We start from the raw sequence: 16,507 nt of genomic DNA, 5'->3' as shown, positions 1-16,507 counted from the left end.
CACAGTGCTAATCCACACACGCAAAACTGAAGGGGACATATCAAGATCTTTAATATTGAAAGAACAGCGTCTGATATATAACTGGCAGACCCTGCAGCCAGCAGGATTAAATTTAGATATTGAATGGTTGGCAATATAGATCCATATCCTGCGAAGTAATCTCTCAATGTTGCATTTACTTCCGGCTGTTGTCAATAAGTGTATAAGTTAAGTTCCGGTCAGCTTCCCTATATAACACATACGCAGTGAAGTGAGCCTCATTCGCTCAGTCCATTCTGAACTTCTCTGACCATAGCGAGCCGATATCAGGTAATTCAATAACAAATAAGATGTATATTAGAAACTGGATATAAGAGTCTTTCAAGTATTTAATTACTGCTTAGATGGTAGAATTATAACCTAGTATATTTTACTTTTAGTTCGCTGTTTGAAATTTCTTAGTGTCCCTCCCTGACGAAGAGACGAAATCCGGGTCGGGGGGACGGGAGATCACCTAAGAAACTAACAACAATTTTAAAGAAGCACGAGCACTTTAATAGACACCAGTCACCAATGAGAGTTAACACCTTCAACATGAACAACCCCTGAACGAAGATAAGTACCACCACTAGATAAGACATAGTATTCAATATTCAGGGATGGCAGGGGACAAGTGAATGCAATGATGGTCCCCTAGTTAACCTCATTGTGGTGACATCACTACTAAATGGGTTATCAGGTCTGAGCACTTCACAAATTATTTATATAATTTTATTATCGTTATTATTATTTTTTTGCACTTACAAGTAGTTTGTATTCTAAATGATTTATAGCTGTGAAAAATTGAAAAATAGTCCCTGTTAGCCACAGATTACTAAGGAACTTATCTCTCTATCGAGTAATTAAACATTTATAAAATGGAAAGAACAATAGCCATACAAAAAGGAAATTATAAGAAATTTAAAGAGATTTGGGGGCCATTGACAAATTATTGTAATGAATAGATACCATTTTTTCCATTATAAGTACAATGATTTTAGAATTGTATTAAATGTTAAGATCGATAGGAAAAAAAATTGTATATGATATATGGTTTGGGTTTTTTTTCCAATTCTTTATTCATTTTTCCATCTTCCACCAAGTATACAATATTACATAAATTGAATCATACACATCACTTGAAATTCTTTCTATCATCTAAATACATAAATTTACCCTCTCCCCCACCCTCCCTTTTCACAGATATTATAATCTAAATTCAATATACATATGCTATATTCACAAATATTGATTAAACCTATATTATAACTATATACCCCCATAATTATAATTATACTTTCAATGTAAAAAGGTGGCTAATCATTACAATAAGTTGCCAATGGCCCCCAAATCTTCTTAAAGTTATTATAATTCCCTTTTTGTATAGCAATTATTCTTTCCATCTTATATATATGGCATAATGAATTCCACCAGAAGGTGTAATTAAGTCTTGTGTAATTTTTCCAATTTCTGGTGATATGTATATGATATATGTGATTGCATAGGTTATGGTAGGGATGGGAGGGGGTTAAATTTTATGATTTAATGTTAAACTTGATAGAGATTCAAGTGATGTATTCAATTTCAGTTGTCATTTATTGGTACACTTGTTGTAAGATGTAATAATGAATAAAGATTTATTAAACAAGATTAGCTGTGATTAGATGGCAACTCCAGTAATTGGGAAGCAAAACCAGTGCTGGGCAGACTTCTATGGTCTGGCTGGAGTGGGACGTTGATGACAGCTTTAGTAGTTGGGGGAACAAGGCCAGTGCTGGGCAGACTTCCAAATCAAGATCAAGTATGCAAACGTAGTATCGCATCATACCTTATGCTATGAATTTATCTCGTCTACTGTGCTCCTATTTTACTGTTCAATAACTAGGTGTCACTGCATAGAATGGGACCTGTGCTAAAACGGTACATCTTCACTATGCCCCTAAATGTCTTACAATGGCTCCATCACTTACTCGCTTGGAGAAACACAGTCTTTGATATAAGCTTTTTCCAAAGCCTGCAAGGTTTTCACCACAGCAAAAAGTTCAGCCATATTATCAAATCTGCAAAGAGGAACAGAATTCACTGCATCAAAAAAACACAAGACAGTGCATATCTATCACCCAGTTCCTCTGCCCCATGGCACACGTTCACCATCTGATCCCAATGCACCAGACTCGATGTGCCAGAATCCCTGACACCGACCAGATGGTTACTTTGCGCCAAATCCCTAATGCCCACCAATGAGACACCAAAACTTTCCCAATGATGAGCAACCAATGACAGTATGTCAAATCCTCCCTCACAATCAGGAAGCAGTCACAGTAATTAAAAAACCCTGGGCCCTAGCAGTCCACCAGACATCCAGGCCCCACCCTGTGGAACTCCCTTCCCTTAGACTTACACTCAGAACCATCGCTCAAGAAGTTCACGGCTCTGCTTAAAAATGATTATTTCTCTAAGGCATCCCCTTCCGCTATTCCCACTAACCTAGACCAAGTTGTACCGCTCTCACTATCTGAATGCTGTAGTCTCACTGCAACTCCAATGGTGTACTTTGTCTTCATGCCCTCCCCTCATATAGGATCTTGGCTCAATTGGTTAACTTCTCACGCTTTCAATTGTAATTCAGGCTCCTCTCATATCCTTCCCGTTTGCATAATTTATTTCACTGTAAACCACTTAGCTACTTCTGTAATTTGCGGTATATCAAACAAAAATGAAATGTGAAATATGAGATGACATTGTGTGTTTAGTTTCCAAACACAGAAGGCTCTCTCCAGAATCAGCACAAGGAAGATAAAGATCAAAGACTCACTTTTCCCGATCTCGGGCATTCTTGTACAGCTTTACCTCCTACAAAAGAAGTGAAAGTTACTATCCAAATGTAAAGAGGAGCATCTCAGCACAGGGAGAACTACCGTTGTGTATGCACAGGTCCTGATTTTCTGACCAGAAACCAGTGAAAAACTTGGAAAGCATTAGGAAGAGACCACAATCCATAGCCGGAGGGAAAATGGCTATTGCACCAAGAACAGCTCCTGCTGGTTAATACACGGGGCTGAGGCACTACTTCAATTCTCAGGCCAGCAAATGCTCCACAGAGCAGTGCTGCCTGATTCAATTTGTTGTCTGATTCAGCAACCAACACCCCCTCCTCCCAGTGACACCTCTGGGCCTCCTAAAGCAGCAGCAGTGGCGGCGGTGGTTGGACAGCAGAGGCAGTGCTCCGAACAGGCTGCTCATGGCCTGCCATATGGTATGTGGTCGCAAGCCTGTGCCCAAAGGAAAAATATTGAATTTTCCTTCACTTTGAGATACTGTTTATAGCTTTTTATTTTGAGAGGACTTACTAAGATGGGTAAAAGGAAAGGTGTTGTTAAGGGACCTAAGAGATCAGTGCAAGGTCCGATGGATTCTTTCACGATTGTCGTAGGTTCCATTTCTACACCAACTCCAGGGAACCTTCTTCACCTCAAGACAGGAATAGTATAGAGGTTACTTCTTTCAGCCCAGATCCATCATCTCCTCCTAATCCACCTAGTTCTGCTACTGGAAGTTCTTCAACTGTGACTCGTTCTTTTGGGACTGGTCTACGGTGTGGGGAACCAAGATTACAGCAACAGGAGGAGGAGGCCTGTTTACTCACCCCCCTGGTGACAGGGGAGGTCCTCATACTTGTTAAATCATCATCCCAAGCTGTTATATCTACTCTATCTTCATTAACACCAGTAAATTGGCTGCATGGGGCAAGATAATATCTTTTAAAGATGACCCTAATATTGAGATTTGGAGATTAATCTCTGGAATGAAAGGGACACTGACTAACTGTCTATATCAGGTGTGCTCTTTTACTGGAGAGGCAGCAGCCAAAGTGACTACTTTGGTGTTGGACTTGATCTTCCAAAGTGGGAGATTAAATACCCATTTAGAAAAAGATTGACCCGTTGGAGACTATCAATGATTCTCAGGTGAAAAGGAATAATTTACTTGAGAATAGAGTGAAAAGGTTGGAGAACCAATTGAGATCTAATAGTGTTCTCTCAGAGTTTCCACAGCTGGTATTGTGCTTGTTGCAGGTTTCCGGGTCTCGCTGCGCCTTTGTGAAGGAGAAACCAACGTTTCAGCCACCATGCTGTGGTTTTCTTCAGGGTATGCTCTGAAGTCTGCATTGGGACTCCGTAAATAGTGGGTTTACTGACCTGATTGGGAACAGGGCAGTCCACCAATTTGAATTTGGACAGGAAAGTCAGTTGGTCAGAAATTTTAGTTTTGTTGTGAAAGTCCATAGAATGGAAAAAGTATCTGGTAGGTTTAAAGATGTTCTCCCTGTAGAGCTGGGTTAGATGTTCTGTCTGGGTTTCCCTGAAGAAAGCCACAGTATGGTGGCTGAAATGTCAGTTTCCACCTGACAAAGATGCAGCGAGACCCAGAAACCTGCAACAAGCACAATGCCAGCTGTGGAAACCCTGAGAGAACATCTAACCCAGCTCTACGGGGAGAACATCTTTCAACCTACCAGATACTTTTTCATTCTATGGACTTTCACAACAAAACTCAAATTTCTGACCAACTGATTTTCCTGCCAAAATTCAAATTGGTGGACTACCCTGTTCCCAATCAGGTCAGTGAACCCACTATTTACAAAGTCACACTGCAGACTTCAGTGCATACCCTGAAGAAAACCACAGCATGGTGGCAGAAGCATCGGTTTCTACCTGTCAAAGACGCAGTGAGACCTGGAAACCTGCAACAAGTGAGAGCTAACAGTCTTTGTTTTTTGCATTTAACTTATAAAACATGATTTCAGCAAAGGAGATTATATGGTCTGTGTCCCGCATGTAGCCAAATCCAGCATGAGGCAACGGAGGCAATTAGGGAGGCCAAATGCCGCATGGAGGAGTCTCTAGCAAAGAACATCCAGAAAGGAGATAAATCCTTCTTCAGGTATATAAGTGACAGAACTAAGAACTCAGGCGGGATAGTACATAGAAACATAGAAATAGACGGCAGATAAGGGCCACGGCCCATCAAGTCTGCCCACTATAATGACCCTCCCTATTTATCTTTGCGGATAGATCCCACATGTCTATCCCATCTGGCCTTAAAATCTGGCACGCTGCTGGCCTCAATAACCTGGAGTGGAAGACTATTCCAGTGATCAACTACCCTTTCAATGAAGAAGAACTTCCTAGTGTCACCGTGCAGTTTCCCGCCCCTGATTTTCCACGGATGCCCCCTTGTTGTCGCGGGACCCTTGAAAAAGAAGATATCTTCTTCCACCTCGATGCGGCCCATGAGATACTTGAATGTCTCGATCATATCTCCCCTCTCTCTACGTTCCTCGAGTGAGTAGAGCTGCAACTTCCCTAACCGCTCCTCGTATGGGAGCTCCTTGAGTCCCGAGACCATCCTGGTGGCCATTCTCTGGACCAATTCCAGTCTCAGCACATCCTTGAGGTAATGCGGCCTCCAGAATTGCACACAGTACTCCAGGTGCGGTCTCACCATGGATCTATACAGTGGCATAATGACTTCCGGTTTGCAGCTGACGAAACTCCTGCGTATGCAACCTATGATTTGCCTTGCTTTGGATGAAGCTTGCTCCACTTGGTTTGCAGATTTCATGTCTTCCCTGACAATCACCCCTAAGTCTCTTTCCGCTTCAGTTCTTGTCAGGATCTCGTCATTTAGGGTGTAAACCTTGCATGGATTTCGGCTCCCCAGACGGAGACTATGTAGAAGCGGACTCGGAAAAAGCCCAACTGTTAAATGAATACTTCTGCTCAGTCTTCACCCGCGAGGTGCCAGGACTCGGCCCTCAGCTACAGACAAGGGTTGACGCAGATGACCCGTTTAGTAATTTCGAGTTTACACCCAGCGGTGTCTACTGTGAGCTGTCAAAGCTTAAGGTTAACAAGGCAATGGGGCCTGACAACCTATACCCCAGGGTGCTCAGGGAGTTGTGTGATGTCTTGGCGGAACCGCTATCCGCGCTCTTCAATCTTTCCCTTAGTATGGGTAACGTCCCGTTGGACTGGAAGACGGCTAACGTCATTCAACTCCACAAGAAAGGCTCCAAGATGGAGACAGCAAACTACAGACCAGTGAGTCTCACATCAATAGTGTGCAAACTAATGGAAACTCTAATCAAACGCCAATTGGATACGATCCTGAACGAGGAGAATCTACGGGATCCCCGTCAACATGGATTTACTAAGGGGAGATTCTGCCAATCCAACCTGATCAGCTTCTTTGACTGGGTGACGAGGAAGCTGGATGTTGGGGAGTCCCTGGACATCGTATACCTGGACTTCAGTAAAGCATTCGATAGCGTACCACACCGCAGGTTGCTGAGCAAGATGAGTTCTATAGGATTGGGCGACACATTGACGAAATGGATTGGGAACTGGCTTGGAGGTAGGCTTCAGAGGGTAGTGGTGAACGGCACCTCCTCCGAAATGACAGAGGTAATCAGTGGAGTGCCGCAGGGCTCGGTCCTGGGCCCGATCCTATTCAACATCTTTATAAGAGACTTGGCAGAAGGGCTGTGAGGTAAAATAACATTATTCGCCGATGACGCCAAACTAAGCAATGTAGTGGGCAAAAGCACAACAGACATAAATTCAATGTCCGACAACATGATGCACGACCTACTCCTACTGGAGCGCTGGTCTAGGTCCTGGCAACTCAGATTCAATGCCAAAAAATGCAAAGTCATGCACCTGGGCAGCCAAAATCTATGCAAGACTTACACCCTTAATGGCGAGATCCTAACAAGAACTGAAGCAGAACGAGATTTAGGGGTGATCATCAGTGAGAACATGAAGACTGCCAATCAAGTGGAGCAAGCTTCATCCAAGGCAAGGCAAATCATAGGTTGCATACGCAGGAATTTCGTCAGCCGTAAGCCTGAAGTCATTATGCCATTGTATAGATCCATGGTGAGGCCCCACCTGGAATACTGTGTGCAATTCTGGAGGCTGCATTATCATAAGGATGTGCTGAGACTGGAGTCGGTCCAGAGAATGGCCACCCGGATGGTCTCGGGACTCAAGGATCTCCCATACGAGGATCGGCTGGATAAGTTGCAGCTGTACTCCTGTACGAGGAACGCAGAGAGAGGAGTGACATGATCGAGACATTCAAGTATCTCACGGGCCGCATCAAGGTGGAAGAAGATATCTTCTTTTTCAAGGGTCCCGCGGCAACAAGGGGGCATCGGTGGAAAATCAGGAGCGGGAAACTGCACGAGGACACTAGGAAATTCTTTTTCACTGAAAGGGTTGTTGATCACTGGAATAGTCTTCCACTTCAGGTGATTGAGGCCAGCAGCGTGCCTGATTTTAAGGCCAAATGGGATAGACACATGGGATCTATTCAGAGAAAGGTAGGGGAGGGTCATTGGGGTGGGCAGACTAGATGGGCTGTGGCCCTTATCTGCTGTCTATTTCTATGCTGGAAAGACATATATGGTCTGTTCTGCATGTCATGAGAGATAGGTGAAGGTTTGACAGCTCCAGTGAGTTGATCATTTTATTGTCACATGCTGTGAGTGGGGGTATAAGAGAATCAGGGATTCTCCCTCAGTAATGATGTCATTATATCACTGGGCAGCAGAGGGCACTGGCCCAGAAGTGTGGAAACTACAGCTCCCAGGAAGCACTGGGCTCAGCAGTCTTGCTGAATCACAAGGATGGTCCTCAGGCAGGGAGGAGAATATATACCTGAGCCTGGGATCAGTTTGGGGAGGTCCCTGAGCAAGAGACGTGAACACCTGATTTTTCCCCTAGACATCAGCTGAGGGCAAAGCTATGGGAAAAGGTCTGATGCCTGTACTGCTGAGTCAAACTCAAAGAATAAAAAGTGTTTTCTTCATATGAGACTGGGTTGTGTCCTAAGCTCTCCCCTCCTGCACATGTGCTTCCTTATCACAGGGGACTGTATAACTTAGGAGGGCAGGGAAGGCATCTTGACTGATAAGTTGAATACTGTCAGCAAAACACTAAGTATTATCCTCATCATGTTTGGCTGCCTATATGGTTGGCATGGTGGTGACTTTACAATCAACATTTTAACATGGATGACCTGGAGTGGTGGGTGGAGCTCTGGTCACCTTGTTGGGCAGACTGAATAATAATAATAATAATAACTTTATTCTTCTATACCGCCATAGTCATGAGACTTCTAGGCGGGTCACACTGAAGAGATGGACCATGAGGGTCTTTTCTGCTCTGAAACAGTATATGCAGGAGATCTTATCTTTTGATCCCTCCTCCCTACCTCAAATTATTAAGGCTTATTATATTTCCTCAACTGTTGAAAATATTTCAGGTGGTAGGATGAAGAGGTACTAATGGTGGGTCTAACTACTGTGCTGGAAACATCTATTCAAGAAAATACTTTGAGGCACTTGTGTAGGGATTTTTCTAGTAGTGAAGATTCATGCATTTCTTTAGAAAATGATTAGCTTACTTTCATGGCTCTCCTATATATGTTTATCCTGATATAACTCATAGAATACAATTGATTTGGCGAGAATTTCTTAAAATTGAAACCTAGGGCTTTGTCCTTTTTCTTGAAATTCAGGAAAGCACAGTTACTTACCGTAACAGTTGTTATCCAGGGACAGCAGGCAGATATTCCCACACATGGGTGACGTCACCGACGGAGCCCTGCAGCGGACAGCCTCGAAAGCAAACTTGCTTGAAGATCTCGATCTTTCGAGCACTGTACCGCGCATGCGAGCGTGCCTTCCCGCCCGAACTAGGGGGGCGCATCTCCTGAGAGGATCCTCAGTTCAGATACCTAGCCAAGAAGCCAACCAGGGGAGGTGGGAGGGTTGTGGGAATATCTGCCTGCTGTCCCTGGATAACAACTGTTACGGTAAGTAACTGTGCTTTATCCCAGGACAAGCAGGCAGCATATTCCCACACATGGGTGACCTCCAAGCTAAGTAAAAAGGGATGGAGGGAAGTTGGCAAATTACGAAAAAAGATTTTGCAAAACAGATTGGCCAAAGTGGCCATCCCTCCTGGATAAGGAATCCAGACAATAATGAGAGGTGAAAGTATGAACCGAGGACCAAGTGGCAGCTTTGCAGATTTCCTCAATAGGAGTTGATCGAAGGAAAGCTACAGATGCCGCCATAGCTCTAACTTTGTGGCCCGTCACTCGACCTTGCAGAGGAAGACCAGCCTGAGTGTAGCAGAAAGAAATACAAGCAGCCATCCAGTTGGAGATTGTGCGTTTTGATATAGGACGTCCCAACTTGTTTGGATCAAATGAGATGAAAAGTTGAGGAGATGTTCTGTGAAGTTGAGTGCGTTGGAGGTAGAAAGCCAAAGCACGTTTACAGTCCAAGGTATGAAGAGCAGCTTCTCCAGGATGAGAATGAGGCTTTGGAAAAAACACAGGTAGAACAATAGACTGATTGATGTGAAATTCTGAAACAAATTTAGGTAAGAAAGAATTTAGGATGAGTACGAAGGACCACCTTGTCATGGTGAAAAACTGTGAAGGGTGGATCTGCAACTAAAGCTTGTAGCTCACTGACTCTTCGAGCAGAAGTGAGAGCAATCAAAAACACAGCTTTCCAAGTGAGATACTTGAGGTGGGCTTTGTCAAGCGGTTCAAAAGGAGGTTTCATAAGTTGAGCTAAAACAACATTGAGATCCCAAACCACTGGAGGTGGTTTAAGCGGTGGATGGAGATTGAGAAGTCCTTTCATAAAGCGAGAAACGATAGGATGTGCAGAAAGGGGTTTTCCATCCAAAGGCTGATGAAAAGCAGCTATAGGACTAAGATGGACTCGAATAGATGTAGTTTGAAGTCCAGATTGTGATAAATGAAGTAAGTAGTCCAGAACGGATGTCAAGGAGGAAGATCTGGGTGGCAAGTAACGTGTAGAACACCAAGCAGAGAATCTAGTCCACTTCTGGCCATAACATTGTCTAGTTGATGGTTTTCTGGAAGCAAGTAAGATATCTTGAACAGACAGAGAGAATTGAGAAAAGTCTGTTATGCAGAAAGGTACCAAGCTGTTAAATGTAGAGACTGCAGATTGGGATGAAGCAAGGATCCTTGACTCTGCGTGAGTAGAGAGGGAAATACTGGTAGAAGAAGAGGCTCCCTGGTGCTGAGTTGAAGTAGAAGGGAGAACCAAGGTTGTCTGGGCCACCGAGGAGCTATCAGAATCATGGTGGTATGTTCTGACTTCAGTTTGACTAGAGTCTTGAGAATCAGAGGAAACGGAGGAAAAGCATAAAAGAACTGATTCCTCCAGTCCAGTAGAAACGCATCCGCTTCGAGACGTTGAAGGGTATAGATGCGGGAGCAAAATTGAGGCAGTTTGAAGTTGAGAGGTGACGCAAACAGATCTATCTGTGGAGTTCCCCAACGGGCAAAGATTTGGCGAAGAGTAGGAGAATTGAGTGTCCATTCGTGAGGCTGTAGAAGACGACTCAATTTGTCCGCCAAATAATTGTGTTGACCCTGAATATAAACAGCTCTGAGGAAGATGTTGTGAAGAATTGCCCAATGCCACAATTTCAGAGCTTCTTGACAGAGGGAGTGAGAGCCCGTCCCTCCCTGTTTGTTGACATAATACATGGCTACCTGGTTGTCGGTACGTACAAGAATCACCATGTCGTGAAGGAGATGTTGAAAAGCTTTGAGAGCATAAAATATCGCTCTGAGTTCCAATAGATTGATATGACACCGACGGTCTGCTTGAGTCCAGAGACCCTGAGTGCGAAGACCGTCCACATGAGCTCCCCATGCGTACATTGATGAGTCGGTTGTGAGGACTTTCTGATGAGGAAGAGGGTGGAACAGCAAGCCTCTGGAAAGATTTAAAGAGAGCATCCACCAACAGAGAGACTTCCGCAATGAAGGAGTTATGGAAATCAGTCGAGTTGGTGGATCCACTGATTGCTGCCATTGGGATGCCAGTGTCCATTGAGGAATACGAAGGTGAAGTCTGGCAAAAGGAATCACATGAACTGTAGAAGCCATGTGACCGAGCAGAACCATCATCTTTCGTGCTGGAACAGTTGAAAGTTGGAAGAGTTGTTGAGAAATCTGAAGCAGGGCGGCCCGACGTGCTTGTGGAAGGTATGCTCTCAGATTGATAGTGTCCAGAGTTGCTCCTATGAATTGGAGAGACTGAGAAGGAGTCAACTGAGATTTGGGAAAGTTGATGTGAAATCCCAAACTTTGTAGAAAAAGAATAGTCTGTTGGGTCGCTGCAATAACCCCTGAAAAAGAGGGAGCCTTGATGAGCCAGTCGTCTAGGTATGGAAATACTTGGAGACCCTGGTTGCGAAGAGCTGCAGCCACGACCACGAGACATTTTGTGAAAACCCTGGGAGAAGAAGCCAATCCGAAGGGGAGAACTCAGTACTGCAGATGAAGGCTTCCTACTTGGAATCTGAGGTACTTGCGAAATGCTGGATGAATAGGGATATGAGTATACGCCTCTTTGAGATCCAATCCCCTTGGTCCATTAAGGAATATAAAGTTGGCAGTGTGAGCATTCGAAATTTCTCTTTGACTAGATATTTGTTGAGAGCTCTGAGATCCAGGATCGGTCGCAAATCCCCCGTCTTTTTGGGAACTAGAAAATAACGGGAGTAGAATCCCAAGTTCCTTTGGGAAAGAGGAACTTCCTCCACAGCTCGTAGGAGAAGCAGAGCTCGAGCTTCTTGGAGAAGAAGGGGAAGATGCGACTGATTGGAAGGACACTCTCTTGGATGGCGATCTGGAGGCACCTGAAGGAGCCGAAGAGAGTATCCCTCTCGTAGGATGGTAAGCACCCAGAGATCTGATGTAATGAGCTCCCACTGGTGATAAAATGTGGAAAGGCGACCCCCTATGGGGAGGGGAGAATTTGGAAACAGAGAAATTTGAATGCTCATGTCGAGATTGTCAAAAAGACTGAGCAGGCTTGGTGGCAGCAGGAGTCTGAGATTTTTGTTGTCGCTGTTGTTGAGGAGGACAACGAGGAGGAGGTCTTGAAAAAGCAGGAGTCGTTTTCTGAGGATAATGACGTGGAGTCTGTTTGAAACCTCTAGTTGGTGCAGGTTTAGGTTTTGGTCGAATGGGGGAAGCAAAAGAGCGTTCATGTTCTGAAAGACGCTTGGTAGCTGCCTCAATAGAGTCATCAAATAATTCATTTCCCTGACAAGGTAGATTTGCCAATCTATCTTGAAGGTTGGGATCCATGTCCACAATACGTAACCATGCTAAACGACGCATGGCTACAGCAAAGGCCGATACTCAAGACGAGAGTTCAAATGCATCATATGAGACTTGTAACATGAAGAGTCGTAATTGAGAAAGAGTCTTAAGGATGAGTTTAAATTCTGAAAGACGAGTGGTAGAGATATCCGGGTAAAAAGATGGTAAAATCTTCAGAAAATGGTTGAAGTAGGACGTAAAGATGTAGCTGTAATTAAGAACTCTATTTGCCATCATAGAGTTTTGGTATAAACGGCGACCAAACTTATCCATGGTACGACCTTCTCAACTGGAGGAACTGAAGCATAGATTTTGGAAGGATGTGCTTTCTTTAAAGAGGATTCTACTACCAGGGATTGATGAGATAGTTGAGACTTTTCATAACCTTTACATGGAACTGTTCGATAATGGGATTCCAATTTAGATGGAATGGCAGTGATGGAATAAGGAGTCTCCATATTACGAACAAAGGTTTGTTTCAGAACAGGAGTCATAGGTAATCTGAGGGACTCTTTCGGTGGATGAGGAAGCTCCATATCTGCTAAATATTCAGGAGTATATTTAGAATCTGAATGAAGATCCAGTTTGAGAGCTTGTCCCATATCAAAAATAAATTTGGCAAAAGAAATGGATTTGGAATCAGACGCTTCCTCAGGAGATACACTGCGAGATTTAGGAAGAGCTGAGTATGAGGGAGAAGCCTCTCTAGAATATGGTGAAAGTGGTTCTGAGTCTAGACGTAGAGTCACAGAAGAAGCTGCACTGTGAGGTGGAGTAAGAGAATGTTTTCTCTTCAGGCTCCTGGATGGAGAAGTACCAGGTGTACGTGGTACAGAATGAGTCGAGGTCTGTGGTGAACTGTCTCGACGGGGTGGCTTCGATGGTGGAGTCTTCGGTCAAGAAGGACTTCGAGTCGATGCGCGATGGTGTCGAGATCTGTGCTTCTGCTTCGAAGAATGAGGCAGAGAAGTCTCGGTATCCAATACCGAAGACTCCCTCCGAAGCTTGGGAGCAATAGGTCTCGAATGCTTCGACCGGTGCTTCGGAGGAGGTGAGTCTGGAGAAGAATCAGACGAAAAAATTTTCTTCGGTGTCCTGGATCGGCCTCGAGATACTGGAAGCTCTGGTTGTGTGACAGGCTGATCAGTCTGAGGCAAGGTCGAGGACGGGACCAATTGAGCCACTAAGGAGGAAATCTGAGTGGTGAGTATAGATTTCAGCATGTCCTCCAGCATCGGCACCGAGACAGAAGACCTCGTAGGTGCAGCAGTACGCTCCGAAGAGGGCGACCTCGAAGGTGAGTATTCCCTTATCTTGGAGGTACGCTTGGAAGATGGACGTGAAGAGGAGTCTGGTGGCTTCTTGGGTACGGTACCTGAAAGAGAACCCGGAGACTTACCCCCCATAGAAGACTTCGCAGATGGCACCGTCTTCGAGGGAACCGCAGCAGGTAAAGTCGAGGCCTTCGAGACCGAAGCTCCAGCCGGAGCCTGGGTCGAAGCCTTCGAGACCGTAGTCGTCGATGTCGTCGGAGTCGAAGCCTTCGAGACCGGGACAGCCGCCGAGGTCGAAGCAGAATCCGAAGGTTGCTCCATGTCTCCGAAAAGTTGAAAAAATTGAGCGCACCGGCGTCGAAAAGCCCGTGGAGTAAGAGTGAAACAACGGTGACAATCTTCTGGGGAATGAGTGGGACCCAGGCACTGTAGACAGCGGCAGTGGGGATCGGTGACCGAAATCACACGATTACACTGGCGACAACATTTGAACCCGGTAAGAGGCCGGGACATGGAAAAAATAAAGTCCGTGTCGAACGAAAGGAGCAAATGGGCCTAGGCCCAAGGCTCACCGGCCGGACACGAAATCAAAGAAAAAATTGAAACTTTTTTATTTTATTTATTTTTTTTTTAAGAAAAGAAAACGAAAAAGAAATAGGAGAGCACAGCGACCGAACTTAACTGAAAGAAAAGAAACAGCCGCGGTGAAGAGAAGGCAATGCTGCAGAGATGTAGAAAAACGTGTCTTCTTGTCTCCGCGGAATTAAACGAACTGAGGATCCTCTCAGGAGATGCGCCCCCCTAGTTCGGGCGGGAAGGCACGCGCGCATGCGCGGTACAGTGCTCGAAAGATCGAGATCTTCAAGCAAGTTTGCTTTCGAGGCTGTCCGCTGCGGGGCTCCGTCGGTGACGTCACCCATGTGTGGGAATATGCTGCCTGCTTGTCCTGGGATAAAAGATGATATTTTTCTGGATCCCATGCAGCTAGAGAATTTGATTAAAGCTCAAGAGGCAACTGGAGTTATTACAGCCATTCAGTCTGTTTGGGAAGATGTGTGATTTGTGGAAGCTGGTGCTTGATGAGGGGTATGTGGGGATTGTTTATTATCTCATTCCTATCCTTTTTATTTCCTCTTTGATTTTTGTTAAAGCAGTTACATTTTCCTATATGTACCCTTCCCTTCCAATGTCTTTGTATCTGTAATAATCTTTTGTTGGTTGGGATATTAATACTGTTGAGGAATTCTGGGATTTCCAGGTGCAATAGGCAATATGAAAGCCGAGTTGCTGGATTAAAACAATGAGGTATCATGAAGGGATCAAAACCAAGTGGCAAAATATTCAAGTTTGGGAATTAAAATGAGAGTTTTAGTGAATGCACATAAGACATTGTAATTAAAGATTAATATTTTTAGTATACTTTAAAATCTCTTAACCACACGCTTGAGTGTAGATTTAGAGGTTGGTACAGGAAAGGTGAAATCATGAGAATTAATTGTTCATTTACTGCTGCAAATGAAAAAGGATGTATGGATAGGCGAGATATAGGTTTCCAAGAAGAAGCAGGAAGCAGGCCTGTACAGAAATAATTTACGGTATGTTTCCATGGGTCAACAGGTATAAGAGTTATACAGAGGTTATAAGGAGAAAAAAGTGAAACACTGTCACCTACTGGCCTTAATGTGAAAGTGATTTTGCCAAGCTTTACATTGAATTTTACCTTTGTTCCCAGATACAAAAGGTTAACTGAATAATTACATTAAAAAAATACAGTATATGTTTTTTAAAATGAACTAGGCACAGGATGTGCGAGCAAAGATGTTTTTGGAAAGCCTGGCTACGTTACCAGCCAGGCCATTATATGCTAATTGCTATAGAATGATGTCAGAGAGAGTATAAATGTTTAGTATTTCATAACTTTTCTTTTTGGAGGGAATTTTAAAGGGTCTTCTTTCCTCCCCTGGACACAAAGGAATGCTGTTATATTATTTTTTACTTTACATCTTTTAAATAATCTTGAATATTCTGCTCATTATAGCACACAACATCTTGTGTCCAATTTATTCTAACCACCACCATGTTGAAAAGTCTTCTCTTCTGCATAAGAGAGGAATTTTCATTCTGTGGAACTTCTCCTGAACCTGTATCCATGTAAATAGCAGCCCCCTGGATAATACATTTTTATTTATATACAAAATTTCATGTAAAAAATTATTTCTATAATGTAAATTTGAAAATGACAATTAAAAAATTGTGTGCAGTGAACAAAGAAACATTCAAATAGGAATATAATGAAAAAGTATTTCAGGTATTCTAAGTACTATTGTTTGAGAAATAAAGTAGCAAAGCCCCACTCACCTCATAAAGCTCAGCTTTATTTCCAGGCCCTGAAGACAGAGAGGAAGAAAAATTACGTAACTATGTAAAGCTGGGCTTGAACTTGAGCACACAAGGTCAATACAAGCCTTTGTATGTCTTGAATAAGCGCGATTAATCATGCCATTAAAATTACTTTTTAATCACACGATTAATTACGATTAATATTGACCACCGCCCATATTTATAGGTATTTAGTCACCAATTCATAGATCTATAAGTTAATTTTTGAGTGGAACTTTTATATGGAAATGATTTATTGCCAATTTCACAAATTCTATCAAGACCGAAGCCTTAGCCTCCATCCTCAAGTAAAACAGATTGGATAAAGTTTCATTAAACAGAATCACAACCTATAAGCAGTAGTAAAATAGCTGGCATACCTTATTCATCCCAAACAGCCCATAAGAAATGCCATACTGCGACAGACTGAAGGTCCATCAAGCCCAGTATCCTGTTTCCACCAGTGGACAGTCCAGGTCACAGGTACCTGGCAAGATCCCAAGGAGTAAAACATATTTTATGCTGCTTTATCCTAGGAATAAGCAGTGGATTTCCCCAAGCCACTATCATTTCACTCATCTTAAAAACATAAGCATAGT

At 43.6% G+C, this 16,507-nt stretch overlaps 1 protein-coding gene across 1 annotated transcript in view; it reads right to left on the bottom strand.

Moving 5' to 3' along the window:
* VPS28 (VPS28 subunit of ESCRT-I) overlaps positions 1–16,507 on the bottom strand; it is a 48,774-nt gene that overhangs the window by 29,076 nt on the left and 3,191 nt on the right. The window contains exons 3-5 of the mRNA XM_033934706.1: positions 15,888–15,916; positions 2,834–2,871; positions 1,989–2,078 (exon numbers count right to left, since the gene is read on the bottom strand). Of these exons, the coding sequence (XP_033790597.1) occupies positions 1,989–2,078; positions 2,834–2,871; positions 15,888–15,916 (157 nt within the window). The remainder of the gene's footprint in view (positions 1–1,988; positions 2,079–2,833; positions 2,872–15,887; positions 15,917–16,507) is intronic.

This window comes from Geotrypetes seraphini, chromosome 2 (assembly GCF_902459505.1).
Source record: "Geotrypetes seraphini chromosome 2, aGeoSer1.1, whole genome shotgun sequence".
Lineage (NCBI taxonomy): Eukaryota > Metazoa > Chordata > Amphibia > Gymnophiona > Dermophiidae > Geotrypetes > Geotrypetes seraphini.
The sequence above is the reverse complement of the archived record's forward strand: the minus strand, read 5'-3'. Positions and strand labels throughout refer to the sequence as shown.